The 17218-nt window shown below is 44.3% G+C and overlaps 2 protein-coding genes across 3 annotated transcripts in view; one reads left to right on the forward strand and one right to left on the reverse strand.

Moving 5' to 3' along the window:
• Nucleotides 1–17218, forward strand: part of LOC107552226 (ephrin type-A receptor 6-like) — a 97770-nt gene that overhangs the window by 43447 nt on the left and 37105 nt on the right. The window lies entirely within an intron of this gene.
• On the reverse strand, nt 7601–8622 carry LOC107552242 (uncharacterized). 2 transcript variants are annotated; one of them, XM_016234100.1, is made up of 2 exons: nt 8430–8622; nt 7601–8393 (listed from the first exon to the last, which is right to left on the reverse strand). In XM_016234100.1, exons 1-2 carry the CDS (start codon nt 8519–8521, stop codon nt 7670–7672), a joined length of 816 nt encoding a protein of 271 aa, XP_016089586.1. In that variant the 5' UTR covers nt 8522–8622; the 3' UTR covers nt 7601–7669. The 2 variants fall into 2 exon arrangements, with proteins under 2 accessions (XP_016089586.1, XP_016089584.1); XM_016234098.1 differs by having other exon boundaries at nt 7601–8390; nt 8427–8622.

Below are 17218 nucleotides of genomic sequence, written 5' to 3' on the forward strand. Positions count from 1 at the left end.
CAAATTCGCTAGGCATGTCATCAAATGTCTGATATTCCATTTCTAAAATACATGTACGTGTGGCCGGCTTGACGTCCTTCTACTATACTAAGGGAAAAGACAATGCCAAGACATCTAATAAAAAAGGATTCTTTTATTCCCGACTGAGCTTCAAAGGAAACTCAGCATTAATGTTTTGTTTGGGGAAAAGTTTTTTTTTCAGGATTCTGATCCAGTTGAACAAGAGAAGTCCTATAAAACAGAATAACAAAAAGCAAACACCCACAATGCCAAGACATCTAATAAAAAAGGATTCTTTTATTCCCGACTGAGCTTCAAAGGAAACTCAGCATTAATGTTTTGTTTGGGGAAAAGTTTTTTTTTCAGGATTCTGATCCAGTTGAACAAGAGAAGTCCTATAAAACAGAATAACAAAAAGCAAACACCCAATTCACTTCAATGGGCGCAGAAAACGAAATAAGGTAGCAGAAGAAATGTAAAGAATAAAAATAAGTTATTTACAGTAATAACCTCTAATCAAAACAGCAGATCACAAGCCCAATTTGACTTGAAATAATGCAAACCAATAAATGTGTGCAAAACAATGGCAGTGGCGTATATGTGCTCTTATTTAAGACTCTGGATTATCAATCACATGGAAACTGGCACATGTGCGATCTCACATCATCGTTCTCCCCTGCTCAATCTCCATTGAAGTAGGCCTGAATCCCCTCCCCCGCCAGAGATCTCTCATGTGCAGCAACAAAACACTAATTTAAACACTGAATTAAGTCATCCACTTTGTGCAGTCACACAACTGAAACCACCACAGGTCCACGAGTTGATAACCAGCCTGGATTATATCCGTTTAACAATTTTTAACAACAATTTTCTCCTCACTTGTAACTGCTGCTTCTATCGGCGCTATCTCTGTTGCCCTCTGACGCACACTCTCTCTCTTGTGCGCATGCTCAAACTCTTAAAGGAGACAGCACGCATAACTGCATCATAGCGAAAACTTAAAGGGGAATCACCAGGGGAATTAAATATTGGACTATTCCTGCCCCGGTTACACTCTCCCCTGCCTACAGTCAACGTCCTCGATGACTGCAAGCACCTTTCAATCATCCATTACTCCTTGTAGTTTACCGGATGTGTACAAGACCATACCCGCTAACACTTGGGAAAGGACATCGGGACTAAAGGACACAGCATTACAAGCAGATTTAGGCAGTCTGTTTGGATTACCATGAACACCTGCTGTTGGCCACTGGGTCCTGCGTGACGTAGGATGGTGTACAGCACGTTTTTCTCTGGGCTTTCGGGGAACAGGAACTGGCCTAGCCAAAACCACACCCAAAGGTGAATCAGTTATTTCAGTATCAGGCAGACAGAGCTCTTCAACAGCACTCACCTCATTATTCCCTTGTGCATCATTATATATTCCTTGTGCTTCTTCCACTCCAGGCCCAGCACAATTGTCTGGTTCCACATCTGGCTGCTGTGACTCCTCAAGCACCAGGTCCACTGGATCCTCCTCAGACCATTTGGTTTCTTCCACAAGCACACATTCTGCATCTAACGAAGGCATTTCTTCTACCAACACGGAGGTAGGTACTTCTTCTATAGGTCTCACTTTTCTCCGTGCCATTGGGACTGGTCTCGGACAGGGCCTAATGTCGGATCTATGTACTCTTTTTGCAGTACCGTCTCTCACTGGCTCCACAGTGTAGGTCGTACCATGCACCTCCACCATCTTATAGGCTGTGGGTGCCCAGGCGTCCTGTATCTTGTTCCTTCATGGGGGACGATATCGTAAGAACACATGCTGACCAACTGCAACCTCTGGACAGTATTCCCCACTCTCACGCTTGGCAACTCGGTCTGCTGCCTTCCTTTCAGCGTACTCACGTGCCCGGGTATGAGCATCCCGAAGCCGCTCCTTATGGACAGACAACCAGGCAGGCTCCTTCTCTTGCACTGGCTCCTGGCTCAACAAGGCATCTACTGGTAAGTGTGGCTGCATACCAAACAGCATGTAGTAAGGGGAGTAACAAGTGGAGGAATGAGGTGTCACATTATAGGTGTACACCAGCTCAGGTAAGTACTCTGGCCATTTTTGTTTCTTGTCAGGTGGCAAGGAACGCAAGAGGTCATGCAGAGTTCTGTTAAATCTCTCGCACTGTGCATTTCCCTGGGGGTGATGTGGCGTAGTGCTGGACTTTCTCACCCCATACAGTTTGCAGAGCGCTGCAATAACGGCACTCTCAAAATTTCTCCCCTGGTCTGAATGAAGACGCTGAGGCACACCGTACTTGAGGAACCATTCCTTCAGAAGGATCTTAGCGGTAGTGTCCGCCTTCTGATTGCGGGTGGGGAATGCCTGGCTGAACTTAGTGAATACATCGGTCACAACCAGGACATTCTCCTGTCCATCCGATGCAGGTTCCAATGTGGTAAAATCCATTGCGACCACTTCCAGTGGATGAGAAGCCAAGAATGGGGTCCAAGGTGCCTGAATCTTGGGCTGCGGAATTTTGACTAGCACGCACCGCTGGCACTCCTTCACCCACTTATCCACAGCTTTATACATCCCAACCCAGTAACAACGCTGCTTGAGCAGGGCCAGCGTCATCTCCACACCTTAATGCCCCATCTGGTCATGAACACTTCGCAACACCATTTCGACCAGACATGTTGGGAGCAGCAACTGTTGGCATTCCCCATTGAACACATCATCAATCGTTCTGTACATCAGCCCTTCTTTCTCTTGGATCTTGTTCCACTGCTTAAGCAACATCCTCAACGGTCTTGACAAGTGCTTTCTCTCACGATTTGTGGGTTTCCTCTTCTTGTCCCAGAAACTCTTGAGCACACTGATGGTTGGATCTGCATCCTGAAACTGACGAAGCTCATCCTTTGTGTATCCAGGTAATGTTGGGGTATTCTCCATGGGTCCCCCTCCAGTCTCTCCATCCTCTATGGCTGCATGTAACAGTCCTATTTCTCCCTCTCTAGGACTCGCCACTAGCCCTGCCAGGTCAACTTCCAGTGCAGTCCCTGTATGAAGCCCACTGCAAATAGCCACACAGCCATCGTACTCTGAATCCTCAGTTACCACCTCCATCGTCTCCAGTCCTGGTCTTCTAGAGAGAGAGTCAGCTGCAGTGTTACACCGGCCAGGGCGGTACTGGACTTTGAAATCGAATATGGCAAGCTGTGCAGCCCACCTCTGTTCAATGGCACCCAGCTTAGCTGTGTTGAGGTGGCAGAGGGGATTGTTATCTGTTAGAACAGTCAATTTGGATCCTAGCAGGTAACTCCTGAATTTCTCCACCACAGCCCATTTGAGTGCCAGGAGCTCCAGCTTCATACTACTGTAGTTCCTGTCATTTTGCTCTGAGCCCCTCAACCTCCGGTTTGCATAGGCTATCACAGTCTTACTTCCCTCTTGCTGCTGGTATATCACAGCACCCAATCCCAGGTTACTGGCGTCGGTCTCCAGCACAAACGGTAGGGTGAAGTCTGCGTAGCCTAGTGTCAGAGCACAGGTAAATTCCTCCTTGAGGTGCTCAAAGGCTTGCTGGCACTCCACTGTCCAAGAGTCCTTAAACAACTTGTTGGCCTGAGCAACACTCCCTTGGTGGACACAAGTGTTTACAACATCCGGACCGGCCACTTTAGAGAAGCCCTCAATGAATCTCCGATAGTAACTGCAGAATCCTAAAAAGGATCGCAGCTCCTTTAGAGTGTTAGGGATTGGCCACTGTTTCACTGCACTCACTTTGTCTGGGTCTGTAGACACCCCTTGAGCAGATATCACATGCCCTAAGAACTTTACCTCGGACTGCAGGAAGTGGCATTTTTCCACCTTAACTTTGAGTCCGGCCTCCCTCAACCTTTGTAACACAGTCTCAAGCCTCACTAAGTGTCCCTCGAATGTACTTGAGTACACAAGCAAATCGTCCAAATAGACGAGTACCATTTGAAAGACCAGGTCACTCATTATGGCCTGCATGAGACGTTGGAATGTCGCTGGCGCATTACATAAGCCAAACAGCATCCGCTGGTACTCATACAGGCCAAATGGTGTAATGAAAGCTGTTTTGTGGCGGTCCTTCTCATGAACTGAACGGTAGGGTGAAGTCTGCGTAGCCTAGTGTCGGAGCACAGGTAAGCTCCTCCTTGAGGTGCTCAAAGGCTTGCTGGCACTCCCCTGTCCAAGAGTCCTTAAACAACTTGTTGGCCTGAGCAACACTCCCTTGGTGGACACAAGTGTTTACAACATCATGGAGCGGACCGGCCACCTTAGAGAAGCCCTCAATGAATCTCCGATAGTAACTGCAGAATCCTAAAAAGGATCGCAGCTCCTTTAGAGTGTTAGGGATTGGCCACTGTTTCACTGCACTCACTTTGTCTGGGTCTGTAGACACCCCTTGAGCAGATATCACATGCCCTAAGAACTTTACCTCGGACTGCAGGAAGTGGCATTTTTCCACCTTAACTTTGAGTCCGGCCTCCCTCAACCTTTGTAACACAGTCTCAAGCCTCACTAAGTATCCCTCGAATGTACTTGAGTACACAAGCAAATCGTCCAAATAGACGAGTACCATTTGAAAGACCAGGTCACTCATTATGGCCTGCATGAGACGTTGGAATGTCGCTGGCGCATTACATAAGCCAAACAGCATCCGCTGGTACTCATACAGGCCAAATGGTGTAATGAAAGCTGTTTTGTGGCGGTCCTTCTCATGAACTGCTACCTGGTGATAGCCTCTCGCTAGATCAATAGACGAGAACATCTTGGCCTTACTCAAAGCATCCAGACTCTCATCTATTTGTGGCAACGGGAATGCATCACGCCTAGTTTTACAGTTCAGCTTCTGGTAGTCCACGCATAGCCTAAGACTCCCGTCAGTCTTCCGGACTAACACCACCGGAGATGCATACGAACACGCTTTTTGAGAAGTCCAGAGATATGGTCCTTCACCTCCTGGAATTGTTTTGGTGGTATACGTCGTTATGACTGTGAGACAGGAAGGTCATCGTTCAAGGGAATCTCATGCTTTACCAGTTCAGTATAACCGAGGTCTTCATCAGTGATGGCAAACACGTCCAGGTATCCCCTCAGAAGTGCCTTCAGCTCTGCCTGCTGTGCAGGGGTACCGAGCTCGTCGTTCTCAAAAGCGAGGTGTGCTCTGATTGGCTAGCTATCCAGTGCGTCCCTGGGGGTGATGTGGCGTAGTGCGGGACTTTCTCACCCCATACAGTTTACAGAGTTCTGCAATAACGGCACTCTCGAAATTTCTCCCCTGGTCTGAATGAAGACGCTGAGGCACACCGTACTTGAGGAACCATTCCTTCAGAAGGATCTTAGCGGTAGTGTCCGCCTTCTGATTGCGGGTGGGGAATGCCTGGCTGAACTTAGTGAATACATCTGTCACAACCAGGACATTCTCCTGTCCATCCGACGCAGGTTCCAATGTGGTGAAATCCATTGCGACCACTTCCAGTGGATGAGAAGCCAAGAATGGGGTCCAAGGTGCCTGAATCTTGGGCTGCGGCATTTTGGCTAGCACGCACCGCTGGCACTCCTTCACCCACTTATCCACAGCTTTATACATCCCAACCCAATAACAACGCTGCTTGAGCAGGGCCAGCGTCCTCTCCACGCCTTGATGCCCCATCTGGTCATGAACACTTCGCAACACCATTTCGACCAGACATGTAGGGAGCAGCAACTGTTGGCATTCCCCATTGAACACATCGTCAATTGTTCTGTACATCAGCCCTTCTTTCTCTTGGATCCTGTCCCACTGCTTAAGCAACATCCTCAACGGTCTGGACAAGTGCTTTCTCTCACGATTTGTGGGTTTCCTCTTCTTGTCCCAGAAACTCTTGAGCACACTGATGGTCGGATCTGCATCCTGAAACTGACGAAGCTCATCCTTTGTGTATCCAGGTAATGTTGGGGTATTCTCCATGGGTCCCCCTCCAGTCTCTCCATCCTCTATGGCTGCATGTAACAGTCCTATTTCTCCCTCTCTAGGACTCGCCACTAGCCCTGCCAGGTCAACTTCCAGTGCAGTCCCTGTACGAAGCCCACTGCAAATAGCCACACAGCCATCGTACTCTGAATCCTCAGTTACCACCTCCATCGCCTCCAGTCCTGGTCTTCTAGAGAGAGCGTCAGCTGCCGTGTTACACCGGCCAGGGCGGTACTGGACTTTGAAATCGAATATCGCAAGCTGTGCAGCCCACCTCTGTTCAATGGCACCCAGCTTAGCCGTGTTGAGGTGGCAGAGGGGATTGTTATCTGTTAGAATAGTCAATTTGGATCCTAGCAAGTAACTCCTGAATTTCTCCACCACAGCCCATTTGAGCGCCAGGAGCTCCAGCTTCATACTACTGTAGTTCCTGTCATTTCGCTCTGAGCCCCTCAACCTCCGGCTTGCATAGGCTATCACAGTCTTACTTCCCTCTTGTTGCTGGTATAGCACAGCACCCAATCCCAGGTTACTGGCGTCGGTCTCCAACACAAACGGTAGGGTGAAGTCTGCGTAGCCTAGTGTCGGAGCACAGGTAAGCTTCTCCTTGAGGTGCTCAAAGGCTTGCTGGCACTCCCCTGTCCAAGAGTCCTTAAACAACTTGTTGGCCTGAGCAACACTCCCTTGGTGGACACAAGTGTTTACAACATCATGGAGCGGACCGGCCACCTTAGAGAAGCCCTCAATGAATCTTCGATAGTAACTGCAGAATCCTAAAAAGGATCGCAGCTCCTTTAGAGTGTTAGGGATTGGCCACTGTTTCACTGCACTCACTTTGTCTGGGTCTGTAGACACCCCTTGAGCAGATATCACATGCCCTAAGAACTTTACCTCGGACTGCAGGAAGTGGCATTTTTCCACCTTAACCTTGAGTCCGGCCTCCCTCAATCTTTGTAGCACAGTCTCAAGCCTCACTAAGTGTCCCTCGAATGTACTTGAGTACACAAGCAAATCATCCAAATAGACGAGTACCATTTGAAAGACCAAGTCACTCATTATGGCCTGCATGAGACGTTGGAATGTCGCTGGCGCATTACATAGGCCAAACGGCATCCGCTGGTACTCATACAGGCCAAATGGTGTAATGAAAGCGGTTTTGTGGCGGTCCTTCTCATGAACTGCTACCTGGTGATAGCCACTCGCTAGGTCAATAGACGAGAATATCTTGGCCTTACTCAAAGCATCCAGACTTTCATCTATTCGTGGCAACGGGAATGCATCACGCCTAGTTTTACAGTTCAGCTTCTGGTAGTCCACGCATAGCCTAAGACTCCCGTCAGTCTTCCGGACTAACACCACCGGAGATGCATACGAACTGGAGCTGTCTTGGATGACACGCTTTTTGAGAAGTCCAGAGATATGGTCCTTCACCTCCTGGAATTGGTTTGGTGGTACACGTCGTTATGACTGTGAGACAGGAAGGTCATCGTTCAAGGGAATCTCATGCTTTACCAGTTCAGTATAACCGAGGTCTTCATCAGTGATGGCAAACACGTCCAGGTATCCCCTCAGAAGCGACTTCAGCTCTGCTTGTTGGGCAGGGGTACCACCAATCTGCACTTTCTCCAAGGGACACTGCAGGTCACTGCTAACCCCGTCATTGACCTCTGGTTTACCATAACTTCCTCATGATCTGCAGAGATTCAATGGAATCTAACTTCGCAGGAGCTACTCTCAACACGACGACCCTGGCCAAGTACTCCTAGTTTCACCTTGGGTGGCAACCACACACCTTCTGGGGACAAGTTTACTACCTGCACTGGGAATACCCGCCTACCGGGTGATACCAAGGTGGGAATCAGGACCAAACCACCTGACAATGATGCCTTACCTGGCTCAAACAACCTTAAGTTTCTGTTTTCAGCTAGTTCTTTATGTGCTCTGGCCTGAATTGTAGCCACTGAGGCAGCAGGTATGTACGACTTACGTGTGCCTGCTACCCGGATCACAGAGTTTGCTCCTACTGGGGCAGCCTCTTGCACTCGGTTAAGGGCGGCTCTCCAGTCAGCATCCAACGTCCCCTTCAAAGCATTGTCAAACTCAGCTAGAATCAATTGTTTACACCGCTGTTCAATGTTCATGCCAAGTATGCCTGGGGGGGCTGAGTCAGTCTCCCCATCATTCTGGTCACGTATCACCAAGAACCCACACCCAGGTATAGTCAACCCCATTACTTGGATATCAAGTTCAACATACCCAAGGTAGGGAAGAGGCAACCCGTTGGCGGCAGTAATCTTTAACCACTTACTTGTGCAATGCATGTCTTTGTCTTCCCCATGAAGATGTTTTTTAAAGAAGCTCTCTGTCAAAGTACTCACGTTACTGCCAGTGTCTAACAGGCACTTGATGGCTACCCCCCCAGCGTGACAGGCACAGGATGGCTCCCCCCCCCCCCCCGCATGAATTTCCACTTCTGGGCACTTGCCCACTGCACGCTTCAGAAACCGCTCTTTTGTCAGTGTGCCAGTCTTTGAGCCATCAGTGTCACCTCTCATTGCTCGGCTCTTCGCAATGGAGGCGCACCGTTTCCCGGAACCAGAGACTCAGGCGTAGATGGCACATGGTTTTCCTGGAAGTGCTGCCCAGTGCATTGCCTGGCTGTGTGCCCGACGCTCTCACATCTCAAACAAATGGGTTGACCATCCCGGGTATACCTTGGCTTAAACTTGGGCTTACTAGGTTTCTCACAAGTTGGGTCAGACCTCTGAATCATGAGATCAGGGACAGCATTGGTAAGGTCCCCGATTGCTTTCCCTTGTTGTGTAATTACCTTAATTACCTCTTGTAGGACTACAGTCAAGTCATTTGGTACAGCAGCGGTCATCCTTGCATGCTCTACACTTTCCTCCAGACTCACTAGGTTTCGGTTTCGGGCCACATTAGCTGGACGAGGTCTCTCTTCTGAGCACCACAAAAGGGCCTCCTCATGAACTTCGAATAATGTAGCATGAGGTCGCTCTCTGACCACCTTGCGCAGTTCTCTCCAGAGTGCTGAATCCCTCACCCCTTCTATAAACTGGTGTCTCTAAACCAACTGCACAATTGGAACACAATGTAGTGCTTGTTGCAGTGCAGCATTTAACATCAATGACAGTGCATGTGAAAAATGTGAAAGCTGCCCTCAAATATGAGAACAGGTCTTCAGCTGACTTATCCCCCCCCCCCATACACAACCTGATTTCATCTAGTGCTGAACCCCTTAAGTGGGAGAGGATAAAATATACCTGATCCTCAGTACTCAACCCCCTCACTCTTATAACCCTCCCAAGTTCCTCAATGAACTCATCAACATTTTGGCAGTCCTTTCCTGGATCCCCACTGAAAGGTAAAATTTCTTTCTCCCTTGGGATATACACATAGGATCTAGAATGAACATTAGTCATGTTTGCGAGGGCTGACATTACTTCATCATGTCTACGTCCCAACTCCAAGATCTGGGACTGAAGCTGTGAGACAGGGTTACCTCCCTCAATGTCCATTTCCGGCGCCGCAGCACCTGCACCTTGAATGTCTTCCGCCATTGCGGCTGCACCGTCCATGTCCTCAGCATCCATGGCTTTGACGTAGTCACAGAAAGTCTCAGTTCTCAAACAGTCAGTTCAACAAGCACTGTACTCCTCGAAGTCCTCACACACAGCAGTCCTGCTATGCTGGCCCTTCGTCCTGCTGCCACTTCTGTCAGGATGGCACTGCAGGTCCTTCCAGCACTACCGTTGTTTGCACCCTTCTACTTTTGCATCGTAACAAATAAAAATCAGCCCCAAACAAAACAGAATCCCACATCTGACACCAAAATTAGATGTGGCCGGCTTGACGTCCTTCTAATATACTAAGGGAAAAGACAATGCCAAGACATCTAATAAAAAAGGATTATTTTATTCCCGACTGAGCCTCAAAGGAAACTCAGCATTAATGTTTTGTTTGGGGAAAAGTTTTTTTTTTCAGGATTCCAATCCAGTTGAACAAGAGAAGTCGTATAAAACAGAATAACAAAAAGCAAACACCCAATTCACTTCAATGGGTGCAGAAAACGAAATAAGGTAGCAGAAGAAATGTAAAGAATAAAAATAAGTTATTTACAGTAATAACCTCTAATCAAAACAGCAGATCACAAGCCCAATTTGACTTGAAATAATGCAACCAATATTGAAGAACCAATAAAGGTGTGCAAAACAATGGCAGTGGCCTATATGTGCTCTTATATGAGACTCTAGATTATCAATCACGTGGAAACTGGCACATGTGTGATCTCACATCATCATTCTCCCCTGCTCAATCTCCATTGAAGTAGGCCTGAATCCCCTCCCCCACCGGAGATCTCTCATGTGCAGCAACAAAACTCTCATTTAAACACTGAATTAAGTCATCCACTCTGTGCAGTCACACAACTGAAACCACCACAGGTCCACGAGTTGATAACCAGCCTGGATTATATCCGTTTAACAATTTTTAACAACTATTTTCTCCTCACTTGTAACTGCTGCTTCTATTGGCGCTATCTCTGTTGCCCTCTGACGCACACTCTCTCTCTTGTGCGCATGCTCAAACTCTCAAAGGAGACAGCACACATAACTGCATCATAGCGAAAACTTAAAGGGGAATCACCAGGGGAATTAAATATTAGACTATTCCTGCCCCGGTTACATATGTGAATGTGTTTACCTTTATAATGATCTTGTGAGTTGATCTATAATTTGTGATAGGTGCCCCCATGTTAGTTTGCACCGCAATTTAGAGAATCATATCTGTCGAATTTACAACATGTAAATTCACCAATTTCTCCAGAAATACATGAAAGTAAGTGGCCAGCAGAAGAAAAGAGTGAACTTTATAGTTACCTCACAATGTGTATACAATATTAATAAAACCGTCGTCAAATTATAATTGAATGGATTGTTATTGCTGCTTCCATAGACATCAGTGGGTATTTTACAAATTGTAAATGTATTGGTTTGCTAGTACTTGTGTATTTTATTGTATGCAAATAAATATTGAAATAAATATTACGTCCACGTCTACATTTGAGTCTGGCAGTATGTGATGTCACTGTACATTCTAAAATCCCATATGTGGGACCGTACTCCCAGAGGCACACAAATAACGATCCCACACGTGGGACCGTACTGCTCAAGCAGTTAAGAGAATTGGGGACTTGTTCCTGTTTGGATTTTGCTCCCAGTCTAGTTAAGGTCTTGGTGAGGTCATCTTCCCAAGGTGGTTTCTTCTTTGTTTTCGCTTACAGGTTGTTGATGTTGTTGTTTTTTGCCATCTTTCTCTCCTCCTCCATTTGAAAGAGGGATGGCATAGACTTTGTCCTGTTAGAGCCTCAGTTAGAGTATTCACGTTGACTATAAAAGCCAGTGGCATCAAGTTCTGACAAGTTGTTTGTCTGCTTAGGTGGCCATAGCAAAGGTTTTGTTGCTGAGGAATGCTGTTTAAAAGGTGTATGGGTTGTTTCAATTTCGCCTTTAAGCACGTGTGCACACTCTACAAGGAGTGTTGCTTCTGGGTTTAAACTATTTTAGACATGTCGCAAACTAAGTTAACAGTGCAATAAAGGGCATAGGCAATAAATGGAAAATAAACCAGCTCCTATAATATTTAGTAGAGTAAGAAGAAAACCTGCTTCATTTAGTTAAGGCCTATGTTGTACTGCACCATATTCCTGGAATGTGCCATTGAACAGAACAACAAAGACATAAGACTGTTTTGGAAGGATTTCAATCCATTTGTTTTCAATATGGACTTCAGAATTTTTGTGTTCCAGTTAAGTTGCAGTTGTGACTGGCCCCATTTCTGCATCTCGGCATGCAGCTACCAGCTAATTACAGTCATTTGTTTGGCCGGCTTGACGTCCTTCTAATATACTAAGGGAAAAGACAATGCCAAGACATCTAATAAAAAAGGATTCTTTTATTCCCGACTGAGCTTCAAAGGAAACTCAGCATTAATGTTTTGTTTGGGGAAAAGTTTTTTTTTCAGGATTCTGATCCAGTTGAACAAGAGAAGTCCTATAAAACAGAATAACAAAAAGCAAACACCCAATTCACTTCAATGGGTGCAGAAAACGAAATAAGGTAGCAGAAGAAATGTAAAGAATAAAAATAAGTTATTTACAGTAATAACCTCTAATCAAAACAGCAGATCACAAGCCCAATTTGACTTGAAATAATGCAACCAATATTGAAGAACCAATAAAGGTGTGCAAAACAATGGCAGTGGCCTATATGTGCTCTTATATGAGACTCTAGATTATCAATCACGTGGAAACTGGCACATGTGTGATCTCACATCATCATTCTCCCCTGCTCAATCTCCATTGAAGTAGGCCTGAATCCCCTCCCCCACCGGAGATCTCTCATGTGCAGCAACAAAACTCTCATTTAAACACTGAATTAAGTCGTCCACTCTGTGCAGTCACACAACTGAAACCACCACAGGTCCACGAGTTGATAACCAGCCTGGATTATATCCGTTTAACAATTTTTAACAACTATTTTCTCCTCACTTGTAACTGCTGCTTCTATCGGCGCTATCTCTGTTGCCCTCTGACGCACACTCTCTCTCTTGTGCGCATGCTCAAACTCTCAAAGGAGACAGCACACATAACTGCATCATAGCGAAAACTTAAAGGGGAATCACTAGGAGAATTAAATATTAGACTATTCCTGCCCCGGTTACATATGTGAATGTGTTTACCTTTATAATGATCTTGTGAGTTGATCTATAATTTGTGATAGGTGCCCCCATGTTAGTTTGCACCGCAATTTAGAGAATCATATCTGTCGAATTTACAACATGTAAATTCACCAATTTCTCCAGAAATACATGAAAGTAAGTGGCCAGCAGAAGAAAAGAGTGAACTTTATAGTTACCTCACAATGTGTATACAATATTAATAAAACCGTCGTCAAATTATAATTGAATGGATTGTTATTGCTGCTTCCATAGACATCAGTGGGTATTTTACAAATTGTAAATGTATTGGTTTGCTAGTACTTGTGTATTTTATTGTATGCAAATAAATATTGAAATAAATATTACGTCCACGTCTACATTTGAGTCTGGCAGTATGTGACGTCACTGTACATTCTAAAATCCCATATGTGGGACCGTACTCCCAGAGGCACACAAATAACAATCCCACACGTGGGACCGTACTGCTCAAGCAGTTAAGAGAATTGGGGACTTGTTCCTGTTTGGATTTTGCTCCCAGTCTAGTTAAGGTCTTGGTGAGGTCATCTTCCCAAGGTGGTTTCTTCTTTGTTTTCGCTTACAGGTTGTTGATGTTGTTGTTTTTTGCCATCTTTCTCTCCTCCTCCATTTGAAAGAGGGATGGCATAGACTTTGTCCTGTTAGAGCCTCAGTTAGAGTATTCACGTTGACTATAAAAGCCAGTGGCATCAAGTTCTGACAAGTTGTTTGTCTGCTTAGGTGGCCATAGCAAAGGTTTTGTTGCTGAGGAATGCTGTTTAAAAGGTGTATGGGTTGTTTCAATTTCGCCTTTAAGCACGTGTGCACACTCTACAAGGAGTGTTGCTTCTGGGTTTAAACTATTTTAGACATGTCGCAAACTAAGTTAACAGTGCAATAAAGGGCATAGGCAATAAATGGAAAATAAACCAGCTCCTATAATATTTAGTAGAGTAAGAAGAAAACCTGCTTCATTTAGTTAAGGCCTATGTTGTACTGCACCATATTCCTGGAATGTGCCATTGAACAGAACAACAAAGACATAAGACTGTTTTGGAAGGATTTCAATCCATTTGTTTTCAATATGGACTTCAGAATTTTTGTGTTCCAGTTAAGTTGCAGTTGTGACTGGCCCCATTTCTGCATCTCGGCATGCAGCTACCAGCTAATTACAGTCATTTGTTAGATTCACAGCTAATTTACTTCTTTCTTTTTTTTCTCTCCCTCTAACTTTCTTCTTCTGCCAGTCTGTCTCTGTCTCTCTTTCCCTCTCTCCCCCTTATTGTGCATTTTAATTAAACCATCTGCTAAATAAAGTCATTCCTGGTATTCAAGCACACAAGCTTGACCCTCGGCACTCTGAATCGTTTCTGCAGAAGTGAACCTGTCTGACTCTTTGTTGCTATTCTTCTAGTGTAGTTTTCACAGCATCAAATGTTCCGTTCCTTCCCTCTGCGTGAGGTCGCTGAGGCTAAAGACACAATGATGAATTGTGCAAAATGCGCTTAATTAAGTTTGCCATAGTCATCTGGGGCTGCTTTATTTTTATAATTGTGTTTTTGTTTTCTTTTCACTGCATCGCTCTCTTTTTCTTTCTTTCTCTCTTTTTTTCAGACCTTAGCCAGACCTCTTACTTGAATTATGGACACTACTACACATTATACAGAGGAACAGAGGCAAAGCAGAAACTTTAAACTTTCTGTCCCTTTACTCTTTTACCCTCAGTTACAGAGACAATTCAGAATATTTCCAACTCCTGTCACTCAGAGAGAAACTTAAGAGTACCAGACCTCCTTGATTTCTTCTTTTTGTCTCCCTCTGCTGTTTTTTTCTCTTCTTCTGTATTACTAAAACAGCAGATGAGTGGACACCCGCACAGCAGGAGATGCCATGAGAGTGTTTCTCTCTTTCCTTCCCCCTCCTTTCTTTTTGCTTAGTCATATCAGGCACATGAAGCTTCAAACACTGCTCTGAATCTGAAGGTGGGGATGCTCTCTTTTCAAATATTCTTCTAAACTGTTTTCTTTGTTTAAGCAGTGCAGCCAGGGTGAAGGGGAATAAGGAAAAGCTTACCGTTTTAGTAAGCGGCAACACTCTAGAGATCTTCAGCAGACATATTTCAGGTTAGAGAATTAAAAAAAAAACTCACATCAATATTCTGAGAATATTGCATCTACATTGTGTAGTGACCACAGAAGTGATTGTGCCAAATGCACAGTCTTGTCTTTAGCAGGATGAAGAGTGCCCCTATTATGGATTTTTGAAAATTACCTTTCATGCAGTGTATAACACAGCTCTAAGTGAATGAAAACATCCTGCAAAATTTTAAATCTGAAAGTGCACCCTGTATAAAGTTATTGTCTCACAAAAGAAAGAGTCGACTCTGAATCATTGAAACGAGTCGTTTTTAAAACGAATCCCAAGCCGTTTCATGTTGACGTCAACATGAAATATTAGCATATTGTCCACCCACTTGGTCTTCGCATTGGTCTGAATGAAAACGCAAATTCATTCTTTGCCACTAGGTGTCGCTTTTGGAGTGGTAAAAATAACGGTTTCCCCGGTAACGCTGTACACAAAGCAGCACTATGCTCACAAAGCTTTATCAGGCATTACAGGCATGATGAAATTAAAATGAGACCAATCGGACCAATCTCCGCCGATTAACGTCACGCAAAGGAGGGGTTTGGAAAATGTTTTTTGACCTTGCATGCATGTCAACCTGTTGTTGGGGACTCCCGAAACCAAAATATGAACTTTTTATTACCCATAATAGGGGTACTTTAAAGCTGTCGTCTTTGTGTAGTGACCACAGAAGTGATTGTGCCAAATGCACAGTCTTGTCTTTAGCAGGATGAAGAGTGCCCCTATTATGGATTTTTGAAAATTACCTTTCATGCAGTGTATAACACAGCTCTAAGTGAATGAAAACATCCTGCAAAATTTTAAATCTGAAAGTGCACCCTGTATAAAGTTATTGTCTCACAAAAGAAAGAGTCGACTCTGAATCATTGAAACGAGTCGTTTTTAAAACGAATCCCAAGCCGTTTCATGTTGACGTCAACATGAAATATTAGCATATTGTCCACCCACTTGGTCTTCGCATTGGTCTGAATGAAAACGCAAATTCATTCTTTGCCACTAGGTGTCGCTTTTGGAGTGGTAAAAATAACGGTTTCCCCGGTAACGCTGTACACAAAGCAGCACTATGCTCACAAAGCTTTATCAGGCATTACAGGCATGATGAAATTAAAATGAGACCAATCGGACCAATCTCCGCCGATTAACGTCACGCAAAGGAGGGGTTTGGAAAATGTTTTTTGACCTTGCATGCATGTCAACCTGTTGTTGGGGACTCCCAAAACCAAAATATGAACTTTTTATTACCCATAATAGGGGTACTTTAAAGCTGTCGTCTACAAATCTAAAACTATAAAATATGGCAAGATATGGCATAAAACAGTAGTGACAGTTATTCCATGGAGTGCCCATCAGTGTTGGGGAGGCTTGTGCAGTTTACCAAGCTAAATTAGTTCAACTACATTCAGGCTTGAAAACAAACAAACATAAAGAATAGTAACTTACTACATGCTACATACTAATTACATTGAAGCTTCTTAAAACCAAGCACACCAAAAGCCTGTCGCAATGTGCCTTTAGTTGACAGGTGCCTAGTTGCTATTTCTATATTACACATTGCTGTGAAAACCCCCTTTTGGAACCTTTATTTTTAAGAGTGTACCGTCACTCTACAAAGCTACTTTAGCCACCTCTTCATCCAAAATTAAATTATTTATTTATTTATATGATTGATTTGTCTACATAACTTCAGTTAGATCAAAATGTTGCTGGTCTGTTTGTCTACTAATTTAAATCATCTTTTATTTCAATCATATGTTTATTAAGTTGTAGGAAAAAAATTAATATAAAATGAGTAAATTTTTTATACCAGTGGATTTCACCATTGTATTAAAGTCTGGTATCGAGCTTGATTGGTTCGTGTGAATCAGAGTGACTGCAATCAACTAGAAACAATAAAAGCTAAATACAAACAACAACCTTACTGTATATAATTTGTAAGTTTCTTAAGGAGCCAAAAAAAGCAATGAACAGCAGCATTTAACCAAATATTCCAACAAAAAACAATGCTGCGTATGATCCATCCAAATAAAGTGATTCACTAATGCAAGCCGATTTATTTTGCATGGAGTGGGTCACCCCATAGAGCTAACATTTTAAAATCACATGACCAGCTCAATGCTAATTTGTTTATCCTGGTAGCTCCAATATTAATAATGGTTAAATGTTTGTTTTAGCCTATTTCTACAATGGCATCAATAATCTAAAACTTCTTTTAGGTGTTCAACATGACTTGTTTTGGACAGCACAACAATTTCTGGCATTCTTCATGAAGTCGTGAACATTTCCACCAAAATTTCTAGAATGAATCTGACTTTATAATAAGAGAGAGGACCACCGAGATGAATTGTGAATTTGAT

The sequence above is a fragment of the Sinocyclocheilus grahami genome, unplaced genomic scaffold, assembly GCF_001515645.1.
Source record: "Sinocyclocheilus grahami isolate Dianchi unplaced genomic scaffold, SAMN03320097.WGS_v1.1 scaffold443.1, whole genome shotgun sequence".
Classification (NCBI taxonomy): domain Eukaryota; kingdom Metazoa; phylum Chordata; class Actinopteri; order Cypriniformes; family Cyprinidae; genus Sinocyclocheilus; species Sinocyclocheilus grahami.